The sequence below is a fragment of the Chamaea fasciata genome, unplaced genomic scaffold (assembly GCF_029207755.1).
Source record: "Chamaea fasciata isolate MVZ Bird 193981 ecotype frontalis unplaced genomic scaffold, bChaFas1.0.hap1 SCAF_8, whole genome shotgun sequence".
In the NCBI taxonomy this organism is placed as follows: Eukaryota; Metazoa; Chordata; class Aves; order Passeriformes; family Sylviidae; genus Chamaea; species Chamaea fasciata.
This window is the reverse complement of record NW_027094093.1, coordinates 3,969,940-3,985,034: the sequence shown is the minus strand read 5'-3', so window position 1 is coordinate 3,985,034 and position 15,095 is coordinate 3,969,940. Positions and strand designations below refer to the sequence as shown.

The following is a 15,095-nucleotide window of genomic DNA, read 5'->3' as shown; positions in this document are numbered from 1 at the left end:
AGGTCTGAATGAACTGAACTTGTGGAGCGCTCCTCTGGTTTTCCATCCCCTGCCCTAGTCCTGGTGGAACAGCTCCAAGGTGTGTTTGTTTTCCATGTTTGAGCACAGAACTCCTTCTTTAAGCCTGTACTACATGTGCCCAAGCTGGCACTTGATTTCCAGTCTTTCTTCCCTGCTCTTGGATTTGCTGAAAGTGTACTTGTTTCACTCACTACACACAGCTCCACTGGAATTCCAGCTCTGAAAATCCTGCCCATTTTCTCTAATGAAGGATAAATGAGAGTGTCAGCGTCTTTCATAACTGCTACTGGAGAACTTTGGAAGACCAAACTTTGCAGGCTCTCCCTCGCATGATTCAGTTCAAATTCCTGTGCTTTCCTCAGGTTCAGGTATTCACCAGAAGCACCCACAGCTGTTGTTAGTCCTGTGGGAGCCCCGTGCTCCTGCACAGTTCCCCCGGGAACATTTTGGGGGTGCAGGGAATTGATACCTGCCTGTGTCTTGGAGCCCCTTCTCCAGCCTTGGCTCTTCCCTGCCTGCAGTTCACATGGGCCAGGGGCTCCTCCCACTTTAGGGTTTGTCCCCCAGCCCAAATTTGTGCTTTAGCCTGACCCAACCATGGTGTGAACTTGCTGTGTGGGCAATAACACACCCAGATTTCACTGGCCATGCCCGGTTCTCCAAGGCTGTCTGCAGAGGAGACCTTTCAAAAAGAAGCTGGGAAGTGATTTCCTGACAGATCCCTGCCCAGATGAACCCACATGTGGCTCCTGTAGGGAGCCCTTTCATCCAGCAGCCGGTCCAGTTGCCGGTGAAAGCCACTCTGCCCCCATTTGAACTGGGGGCTTTTCAAGTTGTCTCTTGTGTTTCATTTCTCCTCTGATTATCACATTTTTATTCATTCTGTCTTGAAAGACTCATGGCCTTTTGTAACTGCATGTCCCTTTTCCCTTCCATGAGGATTTCTTTTCCTCAGAAATACCGAATATATTGCAGAAAGTAAAAGTAGAAAGCTTTTGTTTTGCCCTCAACCAGCTGAGTGCTGGGCAGCTACAGGCTCCAACGCGGTGGGAATGTGAGGAAAGAAAACAAAACGGCAAGGAAAAACAAAGAAGTGACTTTCTAAATTGTGAAACGTTGCAAACAGGAGCGTTTCATATTTCCCCCGCTGTCAGTGTAAGCATTCAACAACAAATCAATAATGCTCAGCAGGCAGTGGTTCCCTTCCTTCAATTTAATCTCTGCGGCTCATTGTGGCATCAGGAGAGCAGCAGTGCCAGGAAAATGGAATGATTTCTACCAGGATTGCATTGCAGCTGCCCCACCCTCTTTCCCAAAACAAATTCCTGGGGCTTTTGAGGCTTTAATTTTACTTCTTGGAGAATCAGAACACGGACGTTTGCCTTCTCCCTGGCTGCTCCTCCCACCACAATGCTGAAGGCTGTGCTGTTCTCTTGGTTGCTTCACACTTTAATTTCCAGGGGTTTTGCCGTAGTGCTGTGGCTTCTCAGCATAGGAAGGTTACCATTCCCAGGGCAGAGGAAATAGGAAGAGAAAGAAGTCCCAATATATGGGACTTCTGCGTGACAAAGGTCTGTGTTAGAAACCCACCCATTCAATCACTGCAGGGAACAAGGGCAGATATTCATGAAAAGAAGCTCCCAGAGGGGTTGGGGTGGGAAATACATTAATTAAAGCACTCTGCAAAATAGTGGGTGAAGAAATGCATAAGATTTCCACTCCATTTTATGCTACACTGAGCACTTTTTTGACCTTCAAACAGTAGATGGAAATGCGGTGTCGAAAGCATTCATACACACGGGGAGTGCAACTCGGTCGTTTCCTCTGCAGCTCTTCACAGGGGGGAAAAAAACCAGGAGAAATATGATGGCGTTCCCGTATTTGCAGCTGTAGTTGTTTAGAGCTCAGGCAGACTAACATTAACAAATGATGATAATTAGGCTTGATTTGCATATTAAAATTGTCTTAATTAAACACTGATTCAGTAAACGTTTAAAGGCTGTAATCGATCTTTTGCAGGCGCTCTTGGTTATTTATATGATCTAATAAAGGCTGGAGGCTTTGTTAATGAGCCCTCTATTTCCTGACTTGTATGTGTCAATGAGATTATTTCACCAACAATTACAGAGCCGGCTGCTGTTAATAACTCACCAACCTCGAGGCTGGAATTCTTTTGTCTGAGGCTCCTTTAGTGGGACCCTGCTGTTTACATCTCCTTGCTGCTCAGACAAGTGCTGCAGCCCTTCCTTTCCTGGGGAAAAGGTCCCAGGCAGAGGTTTCACCGGGAGATTTTGTGACTGGAAAATGAAGCTGGCGGTGTCCTGCGAGCTGTTTGAATAATGGATCTAATATTTATACAGCACTGAGCTCAGTCGTAATACATTCGGTCCCAGATCTAATCCTGGCAACTCTTGACAGGCTGAACTTGGTGAGAAAGTTGGGGGTTTTTTTTAATTTAAGAGGTAATGTAATCATGCTGTAATTTTACTAGGGGCCTCTGAGAAGGCTGCCAGGGGTTTTGCTTTTCTCCAGTGTCACTGCAATCTTTTGCCAGGACGTGAATGTCTTGGGAAAACGGTGCTAAAGCAGGTGAGGAGCCCTTGCTTCTCAGTTGCTAAATGTTGTTATCACCCCTGACAAAAGCATTCTTGGAAAATTTCATGTTGCTTTGGCATGATTTTTTCCACAGTTTTTTCTTATTTGACAGCTTCTTGCACATGAAGGACTATGTAATTATGTACATATGTGTAACTTTTTAATGACACATGTTTAAGTTTTTAATTTTGTTGTGAGGTATTGCCACTAAAGATTTTCTAGGTAACCTCTCTACCCCTGCTACTTTGAAGGTGACATAAATAGCTGCATGCTCTGGTCCCATAAGTCTAGTCACCAGTTCTGGTGCCAGTATTGATGGATTAAAAACTATATTTGCTCATATGTCTTTTCAGTCATTAGGTTTATTGGGAAACAATAATAAACCTAACAAAATTAGACCACTAGAGTATGTTTTTAATTAATAAAATAATTATGCTGTGGAGCGATCAATAAACTCTTTAAAGCAGGTAGGAATTTCAAGATTGGTGTTATGCCTATTCCCATTTGTATCAGGACTGAATACAGGTTTTTATTTGGAGCAGCAGTGCTATGACAAAAAAATAAAGCTTAGATATCCAGCAGACTTACTAAAAATATAACTACTCCCATCACTATCCAGAACTTCTTGCAATACTTGCTTTTTTCTCTAGAAAATTCTGCTGTTGAAAGTGTTGGCGTGAATTTGATTTCAAATACTGTAGACTTGTGAATTTGAAATTGCAGAAGATTAGAAATATTTTTGATGGGCTTTTGCAATGGTTTTTTTTCCTTTCACTCAGAATCTGTAGGCGGTGTGAGCAGGATCTGGTGTAGAGAATCTGTGGACAGTGTGTTTGTAAGAGCTGACTGCAATGTTTGCTCCTCTTCCACTGGTGATTTTTTCATTTTAATTCTGATACCTAAAGACTCTTTTAAAACTCGACAGTCACTTTTTTTTTCTTAATTTTGATTTTTTCTTGCAGGGACTTCTTTTTCCAAATTATTAACTTCTTCAGTGTTTCTAGCCCAACAGTCGGGATTCTCTTCTCTGATCCTGATTATTCAGGTCAACAGTGCTGTTATTCCCAAAGCAGCAGCAGCTGAGAGAAGCAGACCACGGTGAGCCAGTGGTGTGCTTTCCCCTTCCATTCAGATCCTGGTTTCTTTGCCAAGCCCCTTCCATGGGAAGTCAATTCCCTTCCTGTTGGTTAACGGAGGATAGAGATCAAGGAAGAGCCTGCCCCTGCAAAGCTGTTCAGCAGTGCTGGTTGGTGGAGGAGAGCTGCAGCCATGTTCTGTTGGGTTTGCCCTTTGTTGTTGTTCTTGTTTTGGTATCTTTTGCTGTGCATCTGCCGTTTGAAACCTGGCTGAGATGCATTTGATGCGTGGTGACTGCTAGAACAAAATTCACGCTGTGAATGCAGCAGGCTTACAAATACCTTTATTCCAGTAGCAGTAAACCCTCTCCCAGTGGCTGTCAGACAAGTAAGAACTTTGATCTTACTGGCTTACTCTTGATTTATGCCGACTCTTTGAAGGGAAGAAATTCTTTAATTTTTTCCTTTTTTTTTTTTTAATGCTTGGGCCTCTTCCCTTATTTTACTTAATAAACACAGTTGTGTACGTACCTGCTTCTATCTCTATACTGGCTTTTGCAGTTAAAGCCATTTACTTTTTCTTTTCTCTTGCTATGAAAAGAAAAATTATTGTTCTGATAGGAATTCACAGAAGGCAACAATTTGGCATTTTGGCTAAAATTTAGCTTTAGTTTTTAAGAGCATTAAAGCCCTTCAGACTCATATGCAACTTCTCATAGTCAGGTAGGGAGGAAATTACTTCTCACATGTAGAGCTCTCACTTTTTCTTACATATAATTAAATTATGTATTCATTGTTTTATTCTGCCTTCATATAATTTAATTTTCAAAGCCAACAGAAATGATTTTGCACTTTTTCTATGCTTGCACTACACTCGTAACTTTTCCAGTTATATTCCACCAGCAGCTTCCGCTCATTTATAATTCATCTTTTTGATCTTTTTTGCATTAAAGTAATAGAGCTCGTGGTGTTTAATTTTAGGCAGCCGTACCAGGTTCCTGTCATTCAGGCATTGCTCTCCTGGAAATGGCTGCTCTGTTTTGCAAAGCAGTGGAATGCCAAGTTAATTGAAAGCGCTGCAAAGTCCCTGGGTTAATCTGCAGCTAAGGAGCTCCAGCACATTACTCACAGCAGGATTTCCCTGGGCATCCCTGCCCGTGCACTGCTGATCCTTCCCTCCCTGGAGCATTGAAACTCCCAGAGTGACACTGGACAGGAGGAATGCAGTTATGGGATTTGGCTTTCCCGGTGCTGCCAGGGGGATGTCTGCTCCAGAATCCTTGGGAAGATGCAGCAGCCTCTGCTAATGAACCCATCTGCCAATACCAGCCAGGGCAGTAATGCACAGCTCTGCTCTCACTGAAAAGAATTTCAGTATCTTGGAGGGATTTATTTGTACTGTTTCTTTTCTTGTGGAGGAATGGTGGGTGCAGCGAAAGCATTTCTCCCTGCCCTCCGTGCCTGTCCTGTCGGGGCCGTGCAGGTGGGACTGTGCTCATGTGTGATCTCTTCAGCTGGAGGTGACATTTTGCTCTCTTCACAGGAGCAGGTACAGGAAAGGATCTGCTTCCCATAAAACCTTTGTTCCTCCTTATGCAGCTGGAAGTTTGATGTCTCTTACAGGAGCTGAGCGAGGAGAGAATCCCACACGGTCACGTCTGTTTAAATACTGCCTGTGGTTACAGTTTTCTGCAGACTGCAGTACAAAAATCCAAGTGTCAGTAGAAGACAAAAAGATAATTCACTTTCATCTCAAGAACAAAGCTGAACAGAGGAGCTTTTTTCAACTTTTTTAATTCATGAAACATTTATCTTTGAGTCAGGTTATATTATGCTGGCAAGAATATAACCTGTCAGCATTTCTACTATAAACCCCTGTTTTTAAGGTTTTTTAGGAGAGCCTTAGAGGTTCACTTTGAACAGATTTAGCATGCAAGGTCTTGGCCTAGAAGCATACTTCACATCCCAATTATGAAAAATTAATATGTCTGCATCATTGGTGCAAGAGATATATTAATAGTACGTTCAGGTGAAAGTTCAGACCTGCACAGATGAGGTAATTCAGGAGTATTCCAGAGCGAGGTTCATTAAGTTTTTTTGATATATTTAATAGCAGGTGTTACTAACTGTGAAGCGAAAGGAAGGCTGGTCTCTGATGAAAAGCATGATGTTGGGCTTAGCTGGCAAGAGCTCTCTCTCTAGTTCTTATTACTTACCAGATTTAGGAAAAACGCTGGTTCTCAAGTTTTTAATGTATGAAAGTTGTTATAGAAGTTTGTGCATTTTTAAGAGGTTCAAAATAATTTTCCATTTTTTTGGGACGATGTAGTGAATGAAGTTTTTTTTAAGAGAAGAACCCATCAGCTGATGTAGTTCAGTTTTGGTGCACACACCTGCCGCTGTGAATCCTCATGTAACAGAGCACACAGAATGGTGGCAGGTTTATTTTATTCCCCAGAGAAGGGATTACAAAACATCTGAGTGATGCCCTGGTCTAACGTCCAGAAAGAAACCTTCTCTGTGTGATTCTTCGCCCCTGGGTCTATTCCAAGTGGCAAGAACAGGAGCAAACTTTGCACTGAAGGTTCTGTGCTCAGTTTTATGGAGTGAACCCTGTGGTGACAGATGGCAAAACTGTCCTCCAGATTTGCTCGGTGCTCACCACTCAGGCACTGCACTGATTGTGCCCGGGAAGCCTCTGGGTGTAACTGGGTGTGGCTCTGCCCTGCTGGGAGCGGAGCCCTTGGGGTGGAACAGGATGGGGCAGATGGAGAGAGCGGCTGTGGCTGCAGCAGGGCTGGCTTGGGGGGGACACACGCAGCCTGGGGTATGCTGGGGGCTGCTGGAATGGGTTATGAGCACAGAATAGCCTGAGCTGGAAGGGACCACCAGGATCACTGAGTCCACCCCTGGCCCTGCAGAGGCATCTCGGCACTCGCGCTCTGTGCTGAGAGTGTTGTCCAAATGCTCCTGGAGCTCTGGCAGCCTTGGGGCTGTGACCATTCCCTGGGGAGCCTGGGCAATGCCCAGCACCCTCTGGAGCAAGGACCTTCCCCTAATATTCAGCCCAAACCTCCCCTGACACACCTTCAGGCCATTCCCTCAGGTCCTGTCACTGGTCCCCACAGAGCAGAGACCAGTGTCTGCCCCTCCACTCCCCCTCTCAAGGAAGTTTCAGGCCCCGATAAGTCCCCCCTCAGTCTCCTCCAGCTAAAAAGACCAAGTGCCCTCAGTCACTTCTCACACGGCTTCCTCTCATGCCCTTCACCATCTTTGTTGCCCTTTGGATGCTTTCTGATAGCTTAACATCTTTCTTACACTGAGGAACGCAAAACTGCCCCCAGCACTGCAGGTGAGGCCACCCCAGCCCACATCAGAGTGGGACAATCCCCTCCCTGGCCTGGCTGGCTGTGCTGGGCCTGATCCCTCAGATCCCTCAGATCCCTCCTGGCTCCAGGGCACTGCTGACCCAGATCCAACTGGGCAGGATCCCCAGGTCCCTTTCTGTGGTGCCTCTTTCCAGCCTCTCATTCCCCAGTGTGTCCATACAGCCAGCGTTGCCTCATCCCAGGTGCACTTTCCCTTGTCGAACCTCATGTGGTTGCTATGGGCTGGGAAGGAACGGAGCTGTCTTGCAGAGTAGAAGGAGCAGATGTTCATAGGCTCTCTGCTCCAGTTTTTGTGCTCACCCATCCTATCCCGTGAAAATGAGTTTTCTCTCTCCTAAACGTTGCATTTGCTCTCGTGGAGAAATCCAAGTCCTTTTCGATGTCTCCATGCACCCACTTCGGGTGGGTTGAAGCAGTCGATTCCCTGCAGCATGGAGGGATGGCAGAGCCACAGTTCTGCTGGGTCTGCCACATTCCCCATGGAGCTCCCCAGGGCTGGCTGAGGCAGACGGGCCGTGTTGGGAACGGGAAAGATGAGTAGAGAATGAGAAGGATGCACAATTTTCATTTTGCACTTTGCTATGAAAATTGAAGCCCTTGGACAAATCCAGCAATGAAGATTGAGAGGAGGGTTAGAGCTTCCCAGTGAGTCAGTAGCCAGAAATCACAGTACACTGAACATTCCCTATTTTAGGAAAAGTTCAGGTCCAGCCAAGGGAGCTTCCAAAGCATTACAGTGTTTGATTTGCTGGGAAAATTCTACCTATGTAAGCTCAGAACTTTCATTTTCCCCCAAATACAATTAAACCTTCCATGAAGAACTGTTGGGAGGTTTTGTTTGTTTTTAATAAAGAGAATGAGGTGAACATTTCCACAGCTCAGTGCTTCATGGTTTGAACACTTTTCTCAGTTTAGTCCATCTGAATTAACATTATTTCTTTGAGTTAATTTCTAAATGAACCAAGAAATTGCAAATAAATCTCCTATCTGAACACTGTTTAGATAAATCTCATACTCAAATGTTGTTATCTAAAAGCTCATATCAAACTCATAAAGATAATGGCCTATTGTGACTAGGATATTGCACCCAGCTAGATCTAATGGATTTGTTGTCTTGATTCTGGACTTGCAAAGTAAGTTTGTTCATGTCAGATGTTCATGTGCAGCAAGGCATTCAAAATCCAGAAAGAAAACCAAAAGAGCAGAGTTTGAGAAACATGAGTAGGTTTCAAGTGACACCCTGCTGGTTTTGGCTGTGTTTTCTCCTGAGGTGCTTGCAGTATGGCTTGTTGAGTTTGGGAGTTTTATTTTGTTGCTGCTGAAATGGTAATTAAAATAAGTATGGGAAGATTCAGCTGCTGTGTTACATAGTTAAAGGTTGGACTTAATTACTGCAATGCAAAGAAGCAAAGAAGCAAATTAATTACGATTGTCTTCAGCCTGTCTTGTCTTACCCTGGTATTCCTATATCTGTGTGGATACACAATAGGGAGGATTTACAGCAGAATTTTTACTATTGATTCCCAAATCTTGGGCTTTTATCCTTTGAAAGTAGGAACAAAAAAATAATTTGAATTTAGAAACCTTGTTTAACTACTTTTGCCGCAGGATTACTGCTTGCAGATCCGTAGCTCCAAAGATCAGGCTGCTTTTCCACAATACCGTATTTCATTCTAACAAAGGAATGTTTTCTCTCTCGGGAGTCTTTTAGGTAGCTCCAGTCCAAGGCAGGCAATTAATGCCTGCGTTCAGTGGAAGCTGAGAGGTTGATAGGCTCCACAGCATAATGCCAGGGTGTTTCTAACCACTGGTTCTAATGTTAATTTCTGGATTTCAGACGGGAAAATTATATGTGTGTGTGCATGTGTGAATAATAATTTAAAAAAACCCCAAAACCTCAACCACGCAGAACACTTCATATTTTGTTTTCTCTGAATGTTGCTGTTATCTATGGATTTCCTGCAGAGTAAGAATGTATGTTTATTAATATAATTGGACAATAGCTCAAGGAGGGAATGGAACTCAGATTTCCTCTGTTAATATTTCAGTCAAGACTCAGTTGATAATAATAATGTATTTTCCATGATTTATGCTGCTGGAGTGTCCCATGCAATGAGACTGCATAGACCCCGTGGGTTAAAGATGGGGGAAATGGGCCTTTTTCCACTTCCAGAGTTCTGCTCTGGAGTTTTGGTACTGCTCCTGCTCTCAGCTTGTGATTGTTCCCTCTGTAAAGGGTGATGGTCAGTGAGACCCTCAGGCTACAGCAAAGGACCGTGATTTTCCCCTAACTAAGAACTGTCCTAATGTCAATCTCCTTCTTTTCCCCTGCTTTTTTCCTTGTGATACAAGTCCCAAATGTTTGTTCTTGCTCAACTTGAACCTTTAACAAGTTCATTGAAATGGCAGATGCACTCAGGTGGTTGTGGGCACCCTGTTCAGTTCCACAGTGCAGGAAGCACTGGTGGTGCTATAGTGGATTATTTTATAATTAAAGCCTGAAAAGAAGAATGCATGTGCAAAAGGGATTTGATTAACTTACTGCTGAGCTCTTGGTGCTGAAAGCTCAGTGCTGACTTCAGTTCTGGTCCACAGAATATCTGTTACTGTTTTGTTTTTTTTTTCCTGAGCTATTATACCTAAGTAGCAGCTTTCCAGATTTGTTTTTATGTTTGCAAAATTCAGATATCCCAGCGTTGGTAAAGAAAACCCGAGCTGTGCGCTGAATAAAAACAAAGCGGCACTTTGGAAATTAAGTTTTGATAGTATTGAGAAACACTTTGCAGAATTATTGCCTTTGTCTCACTTTTATTATCATTATTATTACTGTCATTAAAATCCTTTTCAGAGGGCTTATACTGAATTGACTTTTGGAGGGAAAGCTGAAAGTTAACGTCCATTTTGTGCGGCCCCCGTGTGGTTTTCTTTTTTCCGCTGGTTTGTGACAGCAGGCTTTTTTCTGTGTTTGTGGGAAGGTTACTGTGTGTGTACTGGTATTTGAGAGTGTCTGAGGGTAAATACTACACCCTGCCGAGCAGCAGCAGTTATTTTACAAGGGCTGCTTTTGACATGCAAAACATGCACCGACACTTGGTGTGGTACCACGGGCTGGGTGCAATCGATATTGCTGCTGGGCCACAAGGTACATCTCATGTCCTTGACATTTTTTCTCACTAGACTGCTTATGTGTGTTTGGTTATCTTTGTCCCCAATCCTGTCACCTTTATCGAATTAATTTGCCTGTCAGTCTTAGGGAATTTTGTGTCATCGCACTTCTGTTCCAGCAGTGAATTCGTAATAGGAAAGTAATTATTTAAGTTTTCCTTGTATCAGCGTTTATTGGTTCATGTATTATGACTTAGAAGTCACAGAATCTGCTGGGCTGGAAGGGATCCACTGGGATCATCAATCCAGCTCCTGGCCCTGCACAGACACCCCAAAAATCCCACCCTGTACCTGGGAGTGTTGTCCTTACACTCCTTGGGCTCTGGCAGCCTGGGGGCCGTGCCCATTCCCTGGAGAGCCTGGGCAGTGCCCAGCACCCTGTGGGGGAAGAACCTTTTTCTGATATCCAGCCTATATCTAATAGCTAACTTATAAATGTGCAGGGGTTTTGGAGTGGGTTTTTTAGCACTCTTTCCCTTTGTAACTCTATTGGAAACTATTGGAAACTGTGCTCTGGCAACCTTTTCATGCTTAAAGTGGATGGTGTGCTCTTTAAATACAGAGCTTTTAATAGTTCAGAGCCTTTTTCTCTTGTTGCCTTGCAATCCTTTTATGGGAATAATACCAGTTTCCTAATATGATCACAATAGCCACGTGGCCTTGGAGCAGAAAATACTTCAACACAGAGAGGTAAATGAAAAATACAATGAGATGCAAAATGGCACTTGCCAAAGTTGTCTGCTCCCTTCTTTGGGTGACATTTTTTTAAACGAAAGGAATTCTGTGCAGCATTAGATGCTGGGCTTTATCACAGATTTGTATTCTAATGTCGTATGAGCGAGACTGGAAAGAGCTTCCTTGGTCTCCAAGTCCAAGGCAAAAGACCACATACAGGAGAAGGTCATTTATTTCCAGGCTTTTCAAGCAGCTTCTTAAAGTAATGGGATTTTATTTTTTTTTATCCCCACTACTTGCAGTGGAGTAAGTTTTTGTATCTCGCTGTTCAAGAACTGTCTTCTAATTTTCCACTGGAATTTATCTGCAGATAATGAATCCCCATATGTTCCTGCGTCAACACTGCTCCTCAGCCTCCTCAGCTCCTTTCCCTCTTTGCTCTTAACCCCTGAGATATTTACAACAACAATGTAATCCCCTTCAACTGCTGCTTTGTTGGGCTGAGTTCGCCTAAGTGCTTCAGAGATACAATATGAACCGCAGAGCATTATCGAGGAGTGTCCCTCCAGAATTACTTTGTGGTCAAACCTCATTAACCGCTTTCTGAAAGGCCTCGCTGCAAACAGTGAGAATACGCTGCTAGACATGCTGATGATAAAGTGTAGGGGGTTTTGTCGGTGAAAAGGAGAATTCAAATTTCTTATGTCAGAGTAGGAGTGATTTTTTTTTTCATCAGGAAAATAAAAATGGGATTAAACTGATGATACAAACTCCAAAAGCATGACAGAGGTATGATTAACCTATGTTACCCCTGCTCCTGTGAGATTGATTCAAGACCAAGATGAGTAGTGGAATTTCAGATCTTGTGGTTGGGTTTTTTCAGCTCTCCAGAAAAATGCCACAAATTTTCTTTCTATTGCAGTGTTAATAAAATGCTTTCCTAGAGGGGAAAATTTCTTCAGCGTCTGACTGCACTGCTCCAAGCTGGGCTTCGCTTTCAACAGGAATTATTTTTTAACCCATGAAGCCGGTGGTTTCTATGAAAACTGAAAAGGGCTGTTTTCTATGGAAACAGAGAAGGGCAAGACAGATCTCCCTGTCTTGCCATCCTGAAGATTTCAAGGTTTTTCTGCGGTTGGATGGTTCCTGTACTGAGAGAACAAGCCAGATATCAGCGATGACATCTGACATATGTTACTGCACTATGTAGGTCACTTATGGCCTAATGTGGGAGATGACAAAAGATAATTAATTTTGATTTCATGCCTTTGATTCCTTAAGGAAACCTTTAATGGTTTGTGTGGAATCTCAAGCGACATGTACTGACTCACTGCCTGAGAGGAAGAGCTAAGTGTTTTGGAAGGAGCAATTCCACCTTCTAATCCCAGGCCTCCAGCCAGGGAGATGGCTTTACCTGGGGATATTTGGATGCACCTTTTCTGCTGGCTACTATGTGAAGTAAAGAGATACACCCTTAGTAATGATGTGAAATGTGTTCCTCTTCTAGCAACCGAGAGCTGACTTTTTATCACGGCGTGTCTTGATTTTCACACAGCCTTAAAATCAAGGTCTTTCTGTTTACACCAAGGCTATAGAATAACTTACATTGCTATAACTTATTTAAATGCTCTCTTCTTGTTTCATTCCTAGGGTGTCCGTGTTTACACCTTCCAGGGTCATGTGCATTCCTGTAATCACGCTACATTCAACAAGAAGGTAAGTTCTGCATGCAGATTTCCTTTTTCTCTTCCCTTTAACCATCATGTTCCTTGCTCTGGCCCATCCTGTCCTTGTCCTCGGTGACACAGGGACCTGTGGGGCTGGATTCAGAATCCGTGGTGGCTCAGAGTGGCCCCGCCTGCCAGCCAGACCAGAGCCCCAGTGCCTGTTACAACAGAGCTGCCCCCTCCTTGCTGCTCCCTCCTTCCTCCTTTGAGCAGTGCATGATGTCTAAGCCATTCTCCTCTGTTGGGATCATTGGTGACTTTATTTAAATGAAATTTTTAGTTAGGTTTTTTTCCCTGGCTGGTTAATTTATGGTTGTTGTGTGGAATCCTATTTTGACTGGGATTGGTGACAGACTGCTGTCTGAATGACTGAGAACTTTGGACAGGGAGGAATTTCTCCTGTATGGCTCTTAGAGGCCATATGAACTACTCTGAAATGACCTAAACATTTGTGATGTATGATTCCTGCAGCCCCCCTGGCCACATTGCTCTTTAAATCTAGCGTGGAAGTGCTGAGGTATGTGCTGGTTTCTGCTGCCACTAGCAGCCTTTTCTCTCAGAGCCCATCTTTCCTGAAAAATAACTTCGTGGTGTTCCTGCTCCCTGTGCTCCCACTGACACCTTCATTACAGGCAGAGCAAGGTACTAATTTTTCCTGCAGGAGATCCTGAATATTCTCCTCTTGCTCAGTATCAGCTGCTGCTGTGCCAACTGCTCTGCCAGCCCTGTGTGTTTGTAGGGCAAACCCCAGGGGCTGGCACAGCAGAAGGTGTGGGATAAGCTGATGTCAGGGAGGGGAATAGGCATTCCCAAGGCATCTTAATTCTTTCTTGGCCATGTGCATCTATCTGTGTTTGACAGGCACAATCTGCCTCTCAGTGCCCTGAGACACTGGGGAACAGAGAGGATTTCCCAGGAGCAAGTGTGGTGAGGGAAGTACTGTAGAGATACCACAGCACTGTCTTAAATGAGGGTTTTCATTTACGAAGGACTTCATGTGACCTATGATGATTAACAGGAAGCTGAAAGACCACGTACTGATAACCTTCCAGATAAGCATGTAGTTTTGGTAAGGAGTATTACAGTTGGCATTAACTCTAGGCTACAGTCATCGGTTGACATTCTCAGTGATTGAGTTAATAAAAATGGAAACATTTGGTGCAGCGTTGGTCAAAGTGAGTGAGGAATATAACTCCAGGAGCTGTGATTGCAGTTGTGTAAGTTAACTCTGCTACTGAGAAATCAAGTAGTGGCCCTGAGCTGTACAAGTAACAGTTGTCCCACTGGACAGCTAAGCAGGTGCTATATTTCAGCCAAATATAGCACTTGAGAACTATTTTCTTACCCTCTAGTGCTTGCTCACCAAAAAATTAAAATATTCCACCCTAAGCAAGGTGATTAAGGTGTTTGGACTGTCAATATTTTTGTAAAAAAATGCATATTTTATGAGGGAAAATGTTTTTATAGGAACAGTCTTATTTTCAACAGTACTTTAATGGAAAAGATTTTGGACATTGATCATGAAGTGTTTGGACAAAGTGCAACGTTACTTCCAGAGTGTCCAAACCTAATGCTTATACCTGGCCCGGGAAGTCGACAATAGCAAAATTGATGGCTGATTGCTGAAAAAACCCTACTTAGATTTTGTTTTGTTATGCTTTCTTATATCCTAATGTCACGGGCCTAGACATGCCGTGCTTTGCCAGAAGCGTTGCTTACATGGTCTCATTCTGTGGGTGCAGAGCTGTAATGGTGAGAGATCCCAAGGGATTCACTCCTTTTTCTGCTTGGACATAGGTCAGTTTGAGTGGGTTCCTGCGTCACTTCAGTAGGCTTGTGGTAATCCTGTCACAGGCTCTTGGTGCCAAAAGGAGTTCAGAAAGAACATGAAATTCTAATTACACAAGAACAAGGAATAAATTTTCTAGCTTGATCAGAAAGCCACCCAGGCAGTGTGTCCAAATATTAAGAGGTATTTTTGGGGAAGAGTGTTGTGTGAAGAAGAAGCTAAAAAAGAGTAATGCATTTATAGAAATTGAATAAATCCTCATTAAGCTCTGTGAAGCTGATTAAATCTGAGTTATTTACTACATCATGCTTCTGAATCTGTAGTTAATAGCTGTTCGGTTTTTTTTGTTAAGTGGGCAAGGTTTGCAGCCAGAACTCTTATTAGTGCTGAGATTCCCTAATTAGCCTGTTCTCTCTGGGACAGAATTGCCAGCTTGGCACCTGGAATGTGCCCATTTGTTGGGACGCAGGAGTCACAGTGCCCTAGAGAAACCTCTGCACTTGTGGTTATGTCAGGATTTAACAGGTAACACTTCCAGCAGCATTTAAATCCTGCAGTTTTCCAAGTTGGCTCTCTGCCTGTGGAACATTTGGGAAAAATTGAGCAAAACTCACATAGCTGCTTCTGAATTGAGGACATAGAAAAATGCATCTTTCCT

General features: G+C 43.6%; 1 protein-coding gene across 1 annotated transcript in view; it reads left to right on the top strand.

Moving 5' to 3' along the window:
• The window catches only part of SPAG16 (sperm associated antigen 16), a 289,974-nt gene that overhangs the window by 160,135 nt on the left and 114,744 nt on the right, over positions 1-15,095 (top strand). Inside the window, exon 6 of the mRNA XM_066189439.1 lies at positions 12,572-12,637. Coding sequence (XP_066045536.1) covers positions 12,572-12,637 — 66 coding nt within the window. The remainder of the gene's footprint in view (positions 1-12,571; positions 12,638-15,095) is intronic.